A 21725-nucleotide genomic window follows, 5' to 3' on the forward strand; every position below is an offset into this window, starting at 1 on the left:
TAGCCAAAATGTTCTTTATAAATAGCTGTAAATATCCACTGCTGGGCTAAGGCCTCCTTTCTCTTTAGAGAAGTTTGGTAGCTTACTCCACCATGTTGCTCCAAAGCAGATTGGTGGTTAACACATGTGTATGCTCACGTTTTTATTCACCGCCGAGCACGAGATGAATTGTAAATACATATTAGCATTACATTCAGCGGTGCTTGCCTGGGTTTGAACTAGCAATCATAATGAAATATATAAGACAGGAGCGCATCAATACAGCTATGTCGCTTAAAATCATTACAATTTTGTACTTCTTATTGTACTTTGTATTATTACTAGAATAATAGAGAGGTTCAATGTTAACAATACGAGCATGATAGGCTGATGGCGTAGTTTTCTTTTATGGAATTATAAAACTCTCAAGTTTCGAATAACCTCTAACTCCGTAAAGGGTTCGTTTGTTAATTGTGTTAACTATTAAATCGGAGTTTTTATTTCTAGTCAATTTGAATTCAATATTTTAAGTAAAATTATTAGCAGTCGAGCCGATCTAAATCGTTTTGAAAGATCGTAATCATTACCTATCTTCTTTGTGATCTTATAATATCGTTAGATTATAATAAAAAATTGTAAATATTTGTGTATTTAGGCATTCAATAAAAAAAAAAAATTCAAAGTGTTTTGATCCTACTTTTTAGGTGTAGAATATTGTTTTTTGATCATCAGTCCAAGGATTTTTATGTACATAAATATGGTGTCAATGGTTTTGATCGGACGGGAAATTGCCATACGTCCAGCTATTTCCGTCCGTCTCTGATCGGCGGCGACCTTCGATCGAACGCAGCATCCACCTTCTCATCTAGCCATACTTCGCGAGTGCAATCCACTTTCGTCCTTACGCAGTGTTGATAACGATTCTAATTGTGTATCGCATTAACAATTTAACGTCATTATACGAATCTATTACACCGGTTTAGCGGAGACAATCCAAGGATCTGGACACTTGTTTGAATATAAGGCGAACAGGTGTTATTAGCACAACATTAAGAGACATTAAGGATTAAATTTATTACAATGTATACGGTAATGATGCGTACACTGAATAACTATAGAGCTAATGTAAATAAGGCTGACAACTGACGATTGTAAATAGATTATCAGATTAGATACTACCCTCGCTCGACTATTAATATTATAAGTAATATGTGTTAGTTTATAGTAAACTACATCTTATTATTTATTTGTATGAAATAGGCCGGGAAATATATTAAAATATATATTAACGGTGAGAGTAAGAGAGAGAAAAATCATTCCTCAAGCACGAGCCAAACCGTAGGCTGAAGCTAAATAATAGATTTTTATTCAAACATATCTCTATACCAGAATATAAAATCCTATCGTCGCCGTAGTTTTAAGATTAACAAGATTTTTACACGTAAAAGTTTTACATTAAGATTTAAGAGCATAGTATTATTGAATAAAAAACAGAATGTTAGGGCGGAGGGTAAAAATGTCACAGAACATCGCGAGTCGATACTGCGTCCTTGCCCACCCTTGTATCCATCCCCTTATAAGCAGAAGTGGGTTAACAGAAAAGAGAGATATATATCGTTGGCGAAAACTTGTATTTACGGTCTGTATTTATAATTATACGGTCTGTTATTCGAAAAATATTGGTTTTATGCTTAAAAATACATCATTAATATATAAAATATGTAATAAAGTTAACATTTTACTGTTTGTTATTTTAATATAGCGTAAAAAAATCGATAAGTCTTTGATACGTTTTATTTAATACCAAATCAAACAACGAATATATTACTTTATTAATTTATATGTTTTATTTTAATGCTCTTATTATTGTTTTAAATAGTGTAGACATCGTATCCTATAGCTGTACACTAAGCTACCGAAAAAAAATGTCGCCATATACTTATACAGCACATCAATAAATGTCTTAAAATTATTCATTCACGAACTTTGAATCTATATATACTTCGTCTATAGCAATTGCAAAAATATATTTGTCATCTAATACTAATAAACGTGATATCTTTGGTCGAGAGCTTTAATAATAATCTAAGATCTAAGAATTTCACTGTGATTGTGATTAGCGAAAAATTGCGTTTTTAATACCGACGAAGCTGTTTATAGTGTTGTATTACAAATAAAGATATATTAATCATAAATTATTTGCAGTGCACAATATAGTCGTGCTATTAGAATAGCATTGAAAACGTAAATCTAAGGTATTTTTATCTCTATTATTTCTTCGATTGTAATACTGTTTATCACAAATGAAAAATATGAAATATTGTCCTGTATTTTTGTGATATATAAAGAAGCTTTTAGTGAAGGAGGACATCATAGGTTTTGAAAGATCATCATCATTATTAGCCTGATTTTATCCACTGCTGGACATAGGCCTCTCCAAGTGCACGCCACTGCGGTCTTTCTCCGGCTACTCGCATCCAACTCCTGCCTGCCGCCTTGCATAAATCGTCACTCCACCATGCTTGAGGACGTCCTACCCTACGTTTGCCGAGACGCGTTTGAATTATCGTTCCCATGATATTATATCTGATTATAATTATTGAATACAAAGTTTAAACACCGATTCGAGTACGATAGAGCCACTTCCGATTAGCGTTTCGGCCTTCTATAAAGCCGCGTGGCGCTTCTGCTCACGTAATATCGTTAAGCCTCGTTGCCACCTAGGTGTGACATTACGCAACCAGCCGCTCGAATAACGCCTTCCTGGTTTACATGCTTATGTACAATAAATTATAATATGATAATAAAACTAAACATATTAATTAAATAATAATGAAAGGTCATCTCATATAAATGAATCAATATCACTAGTTGAAGCCCGCGGTTTCGCTCGCGTATTAGGGCGTTGGTTGTCATGTGTTAGGCAATAAACGTAGCCTTCCTTGAAGTTCAATTTTGCTTCACAACAAATTTCATCTAATTCGGTTTTATGGTTTAGCCATGAGAGAGCAACAGACATACAGACTTACTTTCACATTTATAATATTAAATAATATAAAAAATATAGATTGAATTGTATTCATTACTAAGAAAATGCTTTCATAATATAAGAGCAAAAAGGTTATGTGCAAATTTATATCAGATTTTAGATTGGATTTTTTCTGTATTCCTGACAACGTGTATAAAAAATTACACGATGAAAGGCTAATACTTGATGTGACTGCAAACAAACATACTTTGCATTTAAGATATCAGGTAAGATTTTATTCAAATAATCTATTTCCTTACAAAATAGTATAAAAATAATCTTGTAATATCTCAAAACAAACTACAAACATCTATGAAAGAACTACATATATCTATATACATGTATAATTTAGTTATTACTATGTGAAACACGTTTGTAAACAAAATGCATCTTTTGCAAAGTAAGCATGCGTTCATTTAAATAATCAAATTATTTCGAAACAATATTGAAATACCATTTCGTTCTCTATTTTAACCGACTCCAAAAATAAAGAAAGAGGTTATAAATGCAATTAATTTTTCATTTAAATTTGCAGTCGATTACATCTACATTAAAATTTTGTTAATACTGATGACGTCATGTTGTACATTTAAATGAATATAAATTATCAGAATATAGTGATAGCCTATAAAAACCGTCAAGAGCCTGAGTACTTACTATTTCGTGAAAGAAATAAATACTAAAAAATATATATTTTAACCTGTTTTAAATCATGTTATGTAGTATAAATATTTGTACTAGTATTGATGCAATGCATTTGCATTCATTGCATTGCATTCAAATGATAAAATTATTATTCATACGATATAGTATTTTAATCTCAGATGTACTAAGCTGTGGTCAGCTTCCGAATGCTGTTCCTGAGCTAAATAAGTACGCAAGGTTAAAATAATTGACGATCACGGTCACAAACGGCCGATACTGTAAATTCTGCACAAGGAAAATTTTAATTACATACAATTAATAAAAGCAAACGTTAAATAAATACACCGAATTACACATTATTATTAATCTATATTCCATATTGAGTGTTAAAAAAAGTAATTTACTATGCTGTATTATAGGAATATGATAATTTAATTGTTCATATAATCGTCTATGCTTTAGATATTGAGTGTGGTTAATTCTTTTATCAGGAAGTCAAGGTAACATGCGAAAACGATTCTGTGGCGTCTGCTGAAGAGACGGAGTTTTTAGTGGGTATTTTCTATAGTTGGTCTATCTGGGTTGGGCTGTAGTGGGAGTTTCAAATAAAGTAGGTGATTTATTGAGATTTTCAGAAAAAAATCTTCAGAACTCCTTCCAATAAACTCCACTTATATGAGAAGAGTTTTTATTGGTCAGAAATGGAAAATTTATGAGTCATTACATTCAACAAAAATAAAATTTAAAGATTGATTATAAAACAATCTCAGTACGTTATGTAGCACACAACACGATCGTTATCAAATATAAATAACAAAGAAAATCCTTGTGAATTTCAGAGAAAAGCTCGAGAGTCGTCACCGTCACAATGGGCACCGACCAAAATAAGGACCGTTTATGTAGATTTATGTCACGGTCTATTTTAGGAATCGGTCGCTTGAACTTGCTCGCCGGTGCTGCGCCCGCGCCGGTATGGCCGGTATCGTTTAAATAAATAAACGAGGAGGAAAACGGTACTATGTAGAATTTCGTACGATAACAATGACTTATCGTTCGTCGTCACAAAATTTGCAATATTTATTTATTTCAGTTAAAGATGCATTTATCTCTTCTGATCAGATATTAGAATAAAGAATCGATACCTACTTAGCGATCAATATTGAAACGAAAAAATTATATCAGATAAAGAGGTTGTGATTAAATTTCACTTGATTAGTTACACTTTTTTTATAAAAAATCTCATAAAACTCTCTAAAAATAAACATATCCACTTGAATATATTATTTCTTTCTATTCTGATCTAATTTGAATTCTCGTATAAGATGTTTGCAATTACTTTTAAATTGTTATTTTTTTTACTTTTATTGTAATTATCTATCTTTTAAATATTTTCTTCTTCTTTTCAGTACTAACTGTTGGATTCATCATTGCCGAGCGTAAACTATAAGTAAGGACCTTTAAATTTAGTAACTAGGATCGTTTTATTGAGTTGACACCCACTAAGGAATGTAAGCTCTTCGACTAGTCTGATATCCACCAGGCCTCGACCACAGAAGTCGAACCAATTAACGTAATATATTAAATTGTTCTGTTAAACTATTTATAATCAATTTCTACGCGGGCAAGATCACGGGCGACAGCTAGTAATTTATATTTGTTGTAATACTAAAGTAAACTTAGTTATACTGTAGTTTACATATATATCCGTCGAATAAAATAATAATAAAAAAAAAACGAATGTAACCAGTTACATAGTAATCTACACGCATTAAACATTACTATCACATATATTTAAACACGTTAATTGTTTTTTTCAGTTTACATACATACATCTTCGGAGTTCGAACGTTCAACGGATACACTGGCACGACCGTACAACGTACATCCGTGGACGTATCGTGTCTTCGAGCAATTAACAATCTTTAGTATTGCTCAACACATTGTCGATTTGAAGTTTCTAGTCATTACGGTAACTGTATAATTCTCGACTGCAGAGTATTATATGAGCTGGCGAACTGTTCAAACGAATTGCGGAAAACCAATCGCGCTTTATGAACTGTGCGATAGTATGAAAGTAAAATGATTTGAGTGGTCAAAGTTATCTTCATGGAGAAAAACAATTAATAAACTGTATTTTTAAATATACAATACATCTGATTCTAATGGAATAAAATACGCAACGGAATTTGATGCGATTTTTTAATAGATAAAGTGATTCGAGAATATAGAATACATGGACAATTTCTTGAAGAAACACGAAGTTTCTACTGTGATATATAATTGCACCCGTTCGAAGCCGGGGCGGGTCACTAATAACTAATAATATAGCCACAGAGATTGTCACCTTTTATTATTATCTGTTGATTAAAAAGCATAACAACAAGCCATCGTACTGTATCGCATCAGTTTGTCAATTGTACAAATAAATGAACGTGCGTCGTGTGTCGTTCACTTTCGAAACACATCGCAAAGTATTCCCCGCTAACTTTATCAAGACCACCTGTTGCACTTGAAGCGGAGTCGTTCACGACTAGCCTTCGACAGGCACCGCCTCAAACTTTTCTTGACACCTAGCCAACACTTTTACTTTGATTCTTGTTTCAGCAGCTACAATTTTATGTTATTACTGTGGCATGGGAGGGTTCAATATCATTTTTCCGTAGTGTAATTTGACGATACACTGTGACACGAGCTGTTTTATAATAGCCAATGAAACTATCCATTTTTACTTTCGATCGTCACACTGAAGATAATGATTTAATTTCTTATAACTCTCAACATTAACCGTATTTCTTAATTACAGTTCATTTTCAATATTATTACAGTTTTTAAGTGGAAAATAGTACATCTCGTTTTAAGCGATCATGTCTACAAGTTAAAAGTGAACTGTATACGTAATTTATTATATTAATTAGCCGCTCAAGTTTTCCCGGTCCCCGTTACTCGAGCCTCGAGAAGGAATGACGTCGCACGATCTTAATCTTTCGCGTAATTGTTACCGATGATACAACATCTCCCGGAGGCTTGTTAAACGAGCTGTTAAGTTCAGACATTAAACTGCTAGCGCGCCAAAACATGATTACTTGCTGTAAGTACTACACTTTAAACGTTCAATATCACTTTTTTTTCGTTTTAATTTATGTTTTCGTAACATTTGTAAAAAAACATTTCGACGAACTCTAGTAAAATTTGGGGTAAAAGTCGAAAACTTTGCAAAAAAGTTTAAAAAAATTTATTATTCATTAAAAATTACGTTAAATTACGATGTTCTAAAGAGTTACATTGTTATAAAATCACGATTAGCAGAAACTAAAGTACCTGTATATATTACGTCTCATAATTAGTAAAGTATATCATAAAATACTCACGGCTGGCGATAAGTTCGGGTGCGACGAGTCCGTTGAGGTCCGGCTCCTCGCCGTACCAGAAGATCCATAGCTCCTTCGAGGCTCGCAGGGAGAGCGGTGGCGGCGCGGCCATGCCAATGTCGATGTCGAGAGGCTGCGGGGCCGGCACGCGCCGCCACACGCACAGGATGTCGCCGGCGAGGCAGCGCGCGTAGCTGCTGATGACAGGGTCGGCGAGCGGCGCGGCGCCCTCCTCGCCCTCGGCGCCGCCGCTCGTCTCCCCCCACACTAGTTTACGCCATTTTATGCCATACAGCTCCGTCTGGAACAAATTGTATCCGTTTAGCGAAAATATCACAACTTATATAAAATAATATCCACACCTTATGACAAAATTAGTATGAAACGAATTTTCAAATTTATTCTTCTTGATTATGTTAATATAGTTAACAACATTATAATAATTAGTAACACAGTGTATGAAACGGTATATGCTATTGATAACATTGGAGCATGAAATACGAAATAGTAATTTATTTTCTAAATATAAACAATAATAAAAAAGCAGTACCTACATATAATTAAATAGTATCATTAACAAATGATCGTACTCATTTGAGTTTTATTTAATTTGAATTAGTTAAATAACATCATACTAAACTATTTGTACATATAAGGTGTAAAATATTTTCTTCCTCATTAATATAATTACCTACTAGTGTTGATTACCTTGCGACTTACGTAAAACAAGTATGTATAAGTAATATATTATTTAAATTGAATAACACAATTTTCATTCTCGAGTTTACCTAAGGTTTTTCTTAAATTGAGTCACTAGATTTAATCTCAGCTTACAATACGGTTAAATTTTAGAGATAAAATATTAAAGATCGTATTATTGAGTCGAGATCAGCAACATAGTTATGTTGATATGACCTTGCGGATGCGCATGCGCGTTAATGTTAGCAACAGGTCAATACCCCATGTACGAAGTCAGGAATATGAGTGCACAAATAAAAGGATTTCATGAATTGTAGTAGTCGTCAAAGACACCTTTCAAATACATATGTAAAGAAAAAATATGAAAATCATCACAATTGTAATTATATGAAGTGGGGTTATCATCTTTTAAAGACTTTTTCAAATTGATAACGGGGTCTATGTTTTAAAAGAGTAATAATAAATATATATATAGTACGAAGGTCGAAAGGCGAATCAAACGTTTTGTTGCTATACTGAAGGTGTTAAATATTAATAGCCGCAGCTAAGAGGGTCAACGGACTTCTTCCCGACGTAGCCATCTGCAGCGGAAGGGCTCCACGCACCTGGCAGACGCGCGTGGGGTCGCATCGAACGGCTTCGATAGAGGGGACTTGGGTTTCTTTTCGACTAGACGTTTAGTTTTAAACGAATCCATAATTGAATAGATTAGTATCATGAAATGTATATCAATATTTGGTTCATCTTAATGTTGCCTCCGTTCCACATTGCGCATAATCATGTCGGACGGTTATGTGAAAGAATGCGCAGACGCATGCCGATCGCCGTTTCGGTGGACGTCTGAGACCGGCCGCTTTCTAACGCCCGATGCGCTCGCGCGGGACCAACTCACTTTCTATCGTATGACGTGACCACGCATCGGTATCAACATCGCCATGGGGTGTTTAAAAATCGATCAATGTTCTTTTTTATAACTAAAATACGATTTCTTAAATGAAAGCTGTAACAGCTACTCAATAAAAGAGCAAAATCTTCGACAAATGTCTTCACTCGTCGCTAATGTCTTTCCGATACTCGTACAAAGGGGTCAATAGATTACAATGGTAATTCAAAGGCTACATCAAAGCGAACGCAGCGGCACGGCTGATATTAAGCAAAAATATTCGTCGACAAAGCTCTCGGCTCGTAAAACGAAACTTCGTCAGAAAATCTGCGGTTATTTGAATTTAAAATGCGAGGCGAACGACGTCGTCTGACGGACTCACCGACCCGGGCGATAACGCCCGGTTGAAGCCGTTGAAAGGCAGGGAGTTTCCTGGGAAATTTCCACCATGACCGGATCTAAAGTCAACTTACGTAACTTGATGCAACTTTATGAAATTAAAGCAGAAATAAGGGCACGAAGTTCGTAGTTCGGTAAGAATTTTGTTCGTAAAGTACGAAACACTACATCAATATAAATAAGTGAAAATTACTTAATATACCCTTTGGAATGTTTTCTCGGCATGTTATCCAGTGTTGGGCTTAAATATGACCCCGATTCAATAGTGTCCTACATTTTAGATTTATTACAGTGTTAGTGTTTCGTTTCCAATTTACTTTTACTTTGTCGGTTGGAGCTGTATGAATAACGGATATATTTAGTTTTGTATGAGACATTGTTTTAGAAACGCGTAATAACACTCAATACAATTGTTGTCCTTAGCTAGAACTTGGTTTTATCTAATCGAGAAACTACCGGAACCATAAAATATGTACAATTAAATAAACAGTTGACTGTAAACAATGTAGGTCCGTAAAGCGAGCATAACCGAGAACGGAAAAAACTGCATGTCCAAAAAAGTCGAACACCGCTAGCCGAGAGCGAGAAGGGTTTACTACGTAAGAGCGGGACAGAGCGTCGCGAAAGTGAGAGGAGGCGAACACGGCGCGGCAACAGCGCGGTTACGTTACTAGCGGGGTAAACAATCGAGGATGATGTGACGGCGACAGAGACGTGCGCGTGCGCTCGCCCCCGGCCCTGCACTTCGCTACTGCATTTTTGTTCTGTGACGTCACTACTCTCTAGGGGGTCGGTTTTGATTTTTTTCTGTTGATATATTTTTCTATCATACTTTTATGTATTTTTATACACATATTTAAATAACTATAAATTGTACAATACAAATGTAAGTGTTGTAATATTATTGAGACATAGTTTATACTTACTTACTGAACGTATTTCCTTTTACGTAAATTTATACAGATCGAATTTTCAACATTGAGACGTTTAAGATATCAGACAGGTAAACGTGTTATTTTACCGAACCGGCATCAGATAAGTTAGCAGTTAATAAATATTGCCTAGTCTTAAAAGTACAGGTACTAACTTTAATAGTCCTGCCTTTTTAACTAGCTTTGAAATATATTATAAACTATGTTATATTTTTACAATATTTAGCTAAATTAAATTTAGAGAACAATTTAATGCAGCAAAAAAAAAAAAAGAGTATAAACGACAACGACACAGCAAAGATAAAATGTTTATTTTTGAAATGCGACAAATATTCAACTCACAAGGATCCCAAGGCGTAAATATGTATACGAGGTATAATAAATACTTTCTTTAAATCAGCTTATTTCATCTTTTAAGATGTTTTTAGTACAATTTGTATCAAAATCGATACCTTTACACTTTTCCGACCGAGCTCGGTGACACGGTGCGTGACATGATCGCCTCATGTCGGCTACTTCCGCGAACATCATTACTATGGATTGCGCGTGTCATTTCACTATAAGGTTCTAGTATAAGCAACGAACAAATCTAACATCTGCTCCTTCGCGATAACGGTCATAATCGTCCGTGATTTATTACGATCTAGTCCACTAATGGCGTAGGTAAGTGCCAAGTTACTGTTACCATGCGATCACTTTGGAGCGCTGTACATATTCCGTAAATCAATAATCAAGATAAGACATGTAGACATGTTGCAATTACAATTGTTTACATTATAAAACGTGTTATCGTTATTGAATTTTATTATAGTTATTGGATAATTTAATTAGAAAAATATGTGTATAAATGATGTAATAAGGACTTATAAGACATATATATCATAAAAGATCATGAAGAGATTAGGAAATCAACTCACGTATAGAAATCTTACGGGCCCATAAAAATATAGGGAACGTTTTGATATGAGTTGCACCGACCTACTTACACTTACTATACAAATCTCACACATTTACTTGTAAAAGAGTAGAGTCAAATAAAAGTTTAAAAAAAACGAAGAAAGTCAACATTTCGTTTTAAAGAAGTAACATTTTAAAACATCCAAGTAAATTGAATATATAAATAAATATAATATACAAATTATAAAAAAACATGAGCATTCTAAAATAGATGTAATTAATTTATTCAAGCTCGTTTAATACTTCATTACAATAAAAGTTCACCTATTAATTTATCTGACCTCGATCAACCCTTAAATCTAATGGTCGGTTTAACTTTTAAGAGTCACAATCGTATATTTCCCACAGCTATATCAAACGATATAATCTGAAACTGAACCTTCACAGCATAAGCATTAGAGTTCATTTTACAAAGTCAAGTTTTTGCACGTGGAGTGAATATAATGTAGCCGTACTGTAAACAGGAGTCAAACAGATTCTTCCGACAACTAGAACCATGTTACCGGGGGCGTGTAGGCGGTAACGACTCGCCACTTACAACTACCTCACTCCCTCTTTGTCATTCAAATAAGAACGAGCGGGAGCGAGACGGGAACAAAGCGGTTACAATATTGAAGTACATGGTTATCTGTGCCAATATTAAAATGATAAAACAATTACCTCTGACCCGAGAGATTTAGATAATAGACCACATTTGTAATATCTAAGACATTTTTTTATTGATTCATTCAATTTATATACAATATTATTGTTACAAGTATATAAAACCGTAAAATTAACGTGGCCTAATTTGGGTACACTCGATGAGAAAACACGTTTGAACAGTGTACTGTGCGATTGATTGTTAAAACAATACTTAAAAGAAACAAAGGATTCAAACACGAGTTTAAAATAGAAGGCCTCAATTAAATCCACTGGCAATCCGTGCTATTGAAGCGCAAAGTGTGAACAAAATACGAAATTGTTATGCGACGAGCGCGCCGAGAGGCACGCGCCGGTCGGTGAGGTCAGGCTGCGCGGGCGCAGGCAGAGCCGGTACGGTAACGAGTTGTGATGAATACAATAATACTATAACGCTGGTCTTTGATAGCTATTGAAACAACATTGTATATCTGCTACTGATTTAATTAAATTGAGTAATAAATAATAGTTATATAATCTGTTAATAGAAAGGTGATAAACTAATGAATCTTAAGAGTTGTGATTAAATGTTTTAAATATATAATCGAGTACTATGAAAACGAACTATATTAATAAAAAGGAAATATAATAATATATGAGAACCGTTGTATTTAAAATAAAAACACTAACAAACTAAATGGAAACAGCTGATATAATTAATATTCATGAAAGATTTCACATCAAATTGATGTAGTTATGAGGAAGCACTTATTTTTTGACTATATTAATAACTTATCTTAACGTCTTTAGCTTCTTTTAAAATCCAAAGCAGGTACGGTGACAGCAACCGACATGTAATATTTAGATTACGAGTTCTCTCATTGTATCTATTGTTCGCACGCTTTTGCAATGCCGTAATCGAGTAGAAATAATAACTCAACAATCGCTCCATCGGCCGTTGAACTGCGACGCATTAGAACTTTAATTAAAACAAGGTCCAATATGAGCTTAGAAAAAAAAATATCCACCAATTCGGAAATGAAAATATCACGACAACAAACTGCCGAGAATATTCATCGCGTTATTAATATTTGTCGCATGTTGTATTTTACAAATTTTCAATAAAACCATAATGGAAAACATATTTGTTTACACCTTTGTTTTTTTTTAATTCAACGTGTCAATTGTCACAGCAAAGAGTATCTACCTTACATAATATTCATTTAAAACAAATCTCTCGTTCTACTCGAGTATACTTATGGTAGTATTTTCAAAGAACGTTGAAGCATTTCAGGCGAGACAAGCTCGACGCAAAAATGGAGAAAAAGTAAGGATGAACCGGAGAAAATTACACCCTGAGCAAGGGTGAAGGGTATACAGGTAGGCTTGCACTACAGTGTGCTATCCAGCTAACGGTAAAAACAGGCGCGCGCGTCTGCGGTCAACGAACCTTAAGACAGCGTACATCTAGAAATTTGAGGATTTGCCCTAGTTTTTTTTATACTTAGTATTACGTAATATGCACGTTCGGTGATAATGCAGCGGACATACTTTATATATTATTTTATTCCACGTTTTCTGCGTTTGATTTTACTTTTTCACCTTTATAGCCTTGGAGATAGTGACAAAATTTTGGATAGCATTTCATACAAAACAAAAATCACTTGTAGAACTTACTCATAATATTCCTAATATAACGGCAAAAACTATATGTCTTACTTGAGTAAAAATCGCACAAAATAAGTCAGACTAATATAAGTTATAACATGTTGTTATAGAATGTTATTAAAACAAATGGCAGCCGGTGCGCAGAATATTATAAGCTATTTAAAGAAAAAACAACTTATGGGTCTAGTAGCCGGCTATTATTTACATAATATACCTAATAAGTGGCTTTAATTACTGCACTAATCCGTCATCATATAGCTTTTAAGAAAACTGAACTGTTTTCAAATATATCAAACCATTTCGTTAAATTTATTCGATTATATAAAAAAAAAATCGTTTGTTAAAAATATATAATCTCATAATATAGTTGCTCTGACAGTGCAGATTCCGATTCGCATACCGCAAAGCTTTTATGAATACAAAGGACTATGAGAGGGATTGTCGCACATGCATACTGGAATAAAAGAGGACGCAGAAAGCTCCATACTCATCAATATTTGACGGTTTTTATGTTGAAAAAGAAGATGTTTGAATATTTTTTTACTTCTAATTATAATAATGTATCTAGTTTCTACCCAAAAAAATTTAAACATATATATGTCATTGATCTAATTATATTTTATATTGAAATAGTTATGAATTAACTTACAGGATAATAAAGTCTTTTCTCTTAGCTTATATAATTTTTCGTATATTTATATTATATAAATGGTCGAATATTTTTTTGCGATAGTTCCGTTCAAAACTACGACGATGCTCCATAGCCGTCCACTATTATGACAAGCTGTATGAAATAATCCATATTTAAAGCGTATAAAATCGCGAGACACAGCCAGTTAATGATGTTAATAACTTTTAATTACTGCGTTTTATATTACATACGGTCATATCATTAGCGCGGTAGAAATTTCACCTCACCTTATTAATACGACATACATTACAAGCGTTGAAGCAAGGAAGGCTTGTTTATATAATATTCCTAACATTATATTTTATATTATAAAAGAAATATAATAGTATCATTATTGATAGGTACAGTACAGCTCAGTGTAATTTTAAATCTGAATCAAGTATTATGTATTTCAAATAAGAATTAGATTAATAGTACTTTATCGCTAGTTTATACTTTAAGGAAGTTTTGTTTCAGGTTGAAGTAAGATTACGATACTAATTTATTTCAATTGTACCACTTCAATTAGTATATATATATTGATATACAAACATCTATTAGAAAAATAAACCATTTAAATTGATAACTTATTACAGCGGAAGAAAATATTGCCGCCGAATCAGGAAATATAGATTTAATATTTGTTTTTTAACAAAAATTATAGAGTTCAATGTCACATTAATACATTTCGAGTTTATCACGAACGATTTACGAATATTTTCTTCAATAATAATCTACTGAATCATGTTAATATATAAGTTAAGATACTACGGAGTAAAGCATGAATAAAAAAGCGCTCGAAGCCTTGTATTTTCTTGTTCACTTGTTCTACTTTGTATGGTGACACGAAAATACATCGTGCACCATTTGGTAAGTGGTACGCGATGAAGTTGTACGCTCATTGGCTATTCACCATTATTAAATTAAATTTTCCTCAACCTTATATCGTTAATAAAGGTTTCCCGCTGTACGAATAGTCGCAAATTACACGTTTAACATGAGGATTACATTATCATTTATCTTAATAGAGTTATGAGTAAAGGAACAGTCAATTGTAGCGTGCAAATAAAACAAGCGAGTCGACGAATTCATCGAGTGCAATCTTCGGCACTGATCGCAGAAACGAGTTCGCAACTCTGGCTGCAGCCGGTGGGGGGACCGGGAGGAGGGGCTGCTCGTTGAGTGAAAGCGTTTTAAATTTAATCGCATGCCCTCTGACGCTGCATTCGGCCGAGTTTCCGATGCTATATCAAGAGACCCTTGTTTACAAGCAAACGCATAATATCTCATTGCGCAACATCAACACCGCTGATTTTACACTTAATTTACAACACGATTCAACCCAGATACATTCTTTATTAATAAGCTCGGCGTTGCGGTGTCAATACTTCGTATATTGTCTTTAAAATAATCGTGTCAGCGATCACTTTTTAAAATTTTCATGTTAAAATATGTATACTTCTACTGTATGCGCTCACGATTTCATTTCACACTTAACATGTGTATTACGTTCTTGGAAAACACGTAAGAGATAAAACTAGATATTTAAGTTACACCAGTTTTCCGTGAATACAGGGTCAAAAGGAAGGGCCAAGGCGTTACGAACATAAAATAATGTAGAAACTTTTGCGTAAAAGTACATAAGCGTAATGTACTATATAAAATAAAAGATGCTATAAAGTGTTGTAACTTAAGAAATTCTGATTCTATCATTATTCTTGGGTTATTATCCTCCCACTCATAACACTAGAACCATTAGTTGAAACAAAATACATAGATGTGTAAATTGGTATATTAGTAATGGCTATTAATATATTGTTTCTTAAGTTCGTGTGTTACAATGCGGTACCAATAGATGGCGCAAATTGATTTATTCGCCACTCTGAATTACATATATTAAGTAAGGCATTTGATAGAATAATAGCGACATACTTAGATGACATTTTGTAATGTCTGATCAAAAACGTTGACAGCACTTCATCTTGTTATAATGACGTCAGATAATTTAAAAAACATTCGTTAGAAGGGATGTTTTAAAAGCATCTTTAATAATGTATGATTATTTGCATCGCTTTTTATCTTACCTTGGTCTTTACTGAATGAAATATATTATCATTATATATGATACCTCGCAAGGAGTTTAAGGATCATCGACGGCGTCATCAGCACCGTCCTTGACCTCAATATCGTCTTCCCTCACATAATCATGACACATCACATACCGGGTCAAGGCTCTGATGACTCGGGGAAAACATTCAGTGTTTATATACGGTGCGCTTTCCGTTTCATCTCGTTATTTCATCTCCGAGCTGTATTATTACTTTACGACTGCAAAAGAATGCGTAATGAAAACGAACGCTCAATGATACAGGATCTTGATATTGCAGACCATTGTATCGACGAACGAAGACTGTCGAATGCGGATAGAGTACTCGGATATTAATCTAAGTAAGCGGGCTCAAATATCAATGAAATCGGACTTTATTTAAAGAAATTTCATATATAAACTTTATATATGCTGTCTTCTCCTTTCGAATGTCAAATCAACGATGTTAGAAAGAGAGCAACAGTGTTAAATTAAACAATTATTAAACCTATAAGTTTGTAGATATTTTTTACAAATGAAGTCGTGTTATATAGAGAAGGAAGATGTATGAAACCTGCCCTGCCTTAATCTGAGATTTTCTGGGTAAATTATATCGTACAACTAATAGTTGTGCAGGGTAGACACGAGTCCTTATGAGAAGGGACTTCGTCTGCCAATGTCATACTTAGAGGCCGTTAATTTACTATAAGTATGTTTAATAAATCAATATATATATATATATATCAATTAAAAATTACATAAGATTACTGGTTGTAATACAAACGTAACGAAAATTTAATGTAAATTTAATTTAAACCAAAAGGTGCAAGTAACATCTTAATTGAGCTTACGTTTGCGACAAATTTGTGTTTTTGTCATAAACCACGTTGTTTACTAAATAGTTTACTTATTTTTATTTCAATGAATGAAAGTTCAAACAATATTTTATAAAATTTGGTATTGCATAAAGGGTTGTGTTTCTTCAAATTACAAATTGAATTGAAAAAAAAAATGGCAAGTAAGTATGGTATGGAAGTAGTTTTATAACTGATGTAATTGTTAACCCTGAACGAATAATAAGATGTATGTTAATGATTGTTTTAAAGTGACAATTAATGCTGGTAGATTAGCTAGAGTGCGACGGTGCGGGCTGCTTCGTCGCGGCCGACGATATGTAGGTCAAGATAAGAGAGTAGCCCGCTAGCACCGCTCACATTACGCCGAGTTGCTCGATGGACGACGGTCACTCGGAGGCAATTATAATACGTGCTAAATACTTCTAATTATTTTTATTAATAGCTACTCTGATAGCGGCTATTCGTACCGATATTGTCACAAACGTATTAATAGATATGATTAACTATCCCCATGACGTCGTGATATTTTATGTAATTAAATAATCTTTTTTCCCCTTAATAGTTTAAATAACATCCAGACAAACAATATATCCAAAAATATTTTGATATTTATGTAGATAACAATGGCAACGGTAGTCAGTACCTATATGTAAACTGATCAAATAAGTTTTATAATAATATACATGCAAAACAAACAAAACCTTAAATTCAAGGTACAGGTGTCAAGTTGGAACGTTTAAAATACAACAAGTCTTGAACAAAACAACATCAAGTTACCGAATGATGTCGTATAAAGTAACGAAGTACAAGTAGTTATAAAACTCAAGGAAAAGTTGTGAGAGCTCAGAGAAAGGATTGTTTTCAATAGGTAAGTCAGGATGCGATCTAGGTGAAGGACGTACTTTACAAAGCTGTTGTTTATCAAGGACGACCTCGCTAGGGAAATCGTACTTATATATTTCGCGAGGTTATTATCAAAACGGTGATATCAGTTCAGATTTTAAACATTGTCGAAATTAGAATCTGCGCAATCTTCTCTTTGAACAATTTTAATTAAATTGGAATTTCAATGAACAAATAAGACCATATTATGTATAAATGGACCTTTTGACAAGTAAGTGAGCTTTAACGTTGCACTCTTAAGCGGATATTGATTGATCCATTTGTAATGACAATAGCTAGTTTGAAAGAGCCACCCAATCAAAACTTTCGTGGCATTTCACCATTATATAGTGTTGCTATTATTTTGACGTAGACAATTTACAAAATAAATTATAATTTCGCGGTTTCAACCATAACCCTAAGACATCAACAGCGACTCTTTTTTCAGGGAGAAAATTTAGTATCATGTGTCGCATCAAATATTATTAATATATATTTCTTTAAGAAAATGTTTAATATGCTTTTCGTCCCTTTGATAGAAATTTACTTTAATCAGGACTTAGCATAAGTATAATTAATTTAGTAAATGGTACCTTACACTTATGAATCTCCAAAAGTTTATCAAACTGTTGGCTCGATTTGATGTCCAACAAATGTATATAATTATATTTTATAAATATATTAAATATACAACGAAACTATGGCAAGTTATCTTGAAACTGACGTCTATATCATGAAAGTGCCTTTTCAATCGTGCCGCATTCAAAAACAAAAATTCTATAGATTTCTTTTAATAATTAGAATTACCAAATTTTGTATTATCTTTGGTAATTAATTTGAATTTTACTTGGGTTTAAAGTATTCAAACTTAACAAGTTAAAAGAAAAAACAAACTAATTAGTCTAGAAATCGAAACAATTTCAAGTACTACCTTATTATTAGCAAATTAGAAGTGATAAAGAATGTTTACATGATAAAGTAACTTATACCACCTAATTAATATTAATAAATTCTATATATCGATAAGACGTGATAACGTAGATATATGTATCTTTAAAATGTATCAATTTTATAAATTGTACTTTTCTGGGTCTGTGGTAAAGTGAGTGATCCACAGAAATCGATTCTAGGTACCATTTTATCTATTGTATATGTAATTTATGTATATAATGCTATTGTATTTAATTGTTTGTTGATGATTCATCATTACATCAAAAGTTGACAAGAAAAAACACTAAGCAATGTCGATGAAAACATTGAATTATTCCTTTCACAGAATCGGTTTACAACCAGTAATTTTGTTTGAAATGACCAACAAAACTAAATATTCTGTATTTGACACAACCTGGAGCTAATGTCAAATGATAATTTCATATCTTGTACGTATAATACTTTTGAGCAATTACGATTGTTTACAAGAAAAAATATTTTTCAAAAATTATCAATGAAGGTTTTACTTTTCCAATATAAGAGCTAGATGTTACGATACAACATACTGATACATATCATATACAACTATTTGAAAATGGAATACGTGTTTATTATATAATATGATTATAAATAGTAAGGTACTGAATTTCTTGCTGATTGTAAGTGGTATCTACATGCCGTACTGTTGGGTTTAAATGTCACTTATGCTTGTAACAGCCTACTTAAATAAAAATATAATTGTAAAAAAAATTGTTTGTCTATAATCAATAATAATGTTTGTGTACTTTTTTCAAATTCGTTTTATATCTTATGTATGTATTATCTTTGATTATATAAATAGATTTGAATATGAAAATTATAATCTGATCTATTAATTATGAAATCATGCTCACATTTTAACAAAGTACGATAATTTGGAGATTTTGGTTTTATTTTTAAATAAATTATGTAAAATTTTAAATCTTCAATTACTTAACATACATTATACGAAACACATTGATAATTTTCGTATCGATTACATCAAAATTATAAATAAATTTATAAATTACAGCTAATTTTATTATATCACTGATACATCTTATTACTATTTAATTATAAAAAAAATACCTTATCAATTTAGTTTACGTAATCTATTTATATTTTTAATTCAAGTATTTCATAAACACACAAGAAAAATAGCTTTTTAAATGCCCTCATCATATTAGAATCGAAATCAGTGAATTAAAATATATTTTTATATATCATAATATCACAAAACCGTTGTTGGGTCGGCTATAAAAAGCTGCCGGCGTCACAAGACGTACTGATAACGACGCGAAAATATTATCAGTGTGATTAAAATTGACGTAGAGTTGCGGTACCGCGGCGACACAGCCATACCGCGGGTCAACTGTTGTTTTTATGCTTATCGCAAATTATGGGATAAATTAACATATACGTTAGACCATTTGCTTTACAGAAGTCTAATTTATATATTATGTTCGATTTCATTGTGTTACGGAAATATTTAACGGAAGCTAGTATAAAGCGACGTGGGAATAAGGTGGTGACGGTGTGATGGTCAAGTCCAAGGGAGATGAGTATCCTCTAGACGAATTGATGTTCTATTACAAGACTAAGGTATTCTCTCTTTCTAAGAAAAAGGATTATTTTGACCATGCTTCTCTACTACAACTTGCAGGTAAACAAATTAGACAAAAAGTTCACTTGACACAGGAATAAATTTCTATTTTCGAATAAAAATTCACTCGTAGTTTATAGAGTATCGCAATAATTAACAGATGAACAATTAAAAAAAAAGTCAAGCTGTTTAATATATAACAACATTATAAATATGATATTTACAACCTAGTATGACCTGCGCTTGGTGTATTAAAAAGCAAATAATTTGTCTCATCTATTCAAAATACATATATACTGATCTATCTATGCGTGATATTACAGTGAGAAATACTTTAACAAACTCTCGTGTTTAAAACTATTATAAAATATTAATACGATAAATAGAAGGCAAATTAACCTCGTTTCAGATATTCAGATGTGAATAAAATATACTTGTTATTTAAGTGGCAACAAGTTTAACGGTAGTGTGAGCTCTCGTTGATAATGATCGCCACCGTTCCGACTGGAACCTTGATACCGAGTGATGCGATAGTTTATCAGCGAGCTGACGAGACCGCAACACAACAAAACCACGAAAAATATCACATATTTATGTTATTATTACAATGCATTCGATATAATGTAATTATTAAATACAATGTGTATGAAAACCATTATAATACAGTTTTAATCACATACAACAAAATTCATTTATTTATATAACTGTATTGTATAAGATTCGACATACATAACTTTGGAACATTATACTTTAACTTTTTAAAATAAAGTCAGAAGTTTTTTTTTAATAATTTACTCACGATATAGATATAGCTATGATCGCATGAGCATGAGCAACATGCGTTCACTGATATGTTATCGTTTTATCTATTCTCTAAGTCATAAACAGTGACAGTGAACGGAATTGTTTACACATCTATCCGCTCTTAGTATTTAAATTTTAATTGCCGACCTTTACAAATAGCTCGTCTATTATAAAAGTGTATAACATATTTCTATGTCATTAATGAATATATGTTGATATAATTATACTTTAATTCTACATGATGTAGGATGATATAAATTTTTAAAACATTCAAAACCTTACTGTTAATAGCGTTCCTGGCTATGAAGCCCGCCATATTCATTGGGTAATTGAAGATGTGCTCGTTTGCATGGAGATAAGGGATGGGTCTGCTGGAGTTCGTCAGATACCATGAATAACTGAGCGGTGAATTTGGACGGTCAATGGACAATAACGCCGCAACGGCGCCAGCGGAAATGAACGCTAAAATATTAAGTCATCGTAATATTCCGAAGAAGGTGGAGAGGTCTGCTTGAATGGGTACTTTTTAAGAAAATATATATTCATGAACTTGTTAATAATTACTGAAGACTTGCCGTGAATATTGCGCTTTGCGATATGACTGCAGTGTAATCTTTATAACAGCCTTATATTTATTTTATTGTGTTTATATTCAATTACGAATTACAAAAATCATATAAAATATTATATTTAAAT

The 21725-nt window shown here is 32.8% G+C and overlaps 1 protein-coding gene across 1 annotated transcript in view; it reads right to left on the reverse strand.

Annotated features, from left to right (window-relative positions):
- Positions 1 to 21725, reverse strand: part of LOC124533708 (mediator of RNA polymerase II transcription subunit 13) — a 58860-nt gene that overhangs the window by 35026 nt on the left and 2109 nt on the right. Inside the window, exon 2 of the mRNA XM_047109156.1 lies at positions 7021 to 7321. Within this exon, the coding sequence (XP_046965112.1) occupies positions 7021 to 7321 (301 nt within the window). The remainder of the gene's footprint in view (positions 1 to 7020; positions 7322 to 21725) is intronic.

This window comes from Vanessa cardui, chromosome 11 (genome assembly GCF_905220365.1).
Source record: "Vanessa cardui chromosome 11, ilVanCard2.1, whole genome shotgun sequence".
Classification (NCBI taxonomy): Eukaryota; Metazoa; Arthropoda; class Insecta; order Lepidoptera; family Nymphalidae; genus Vanessa; species Vanessa cardui.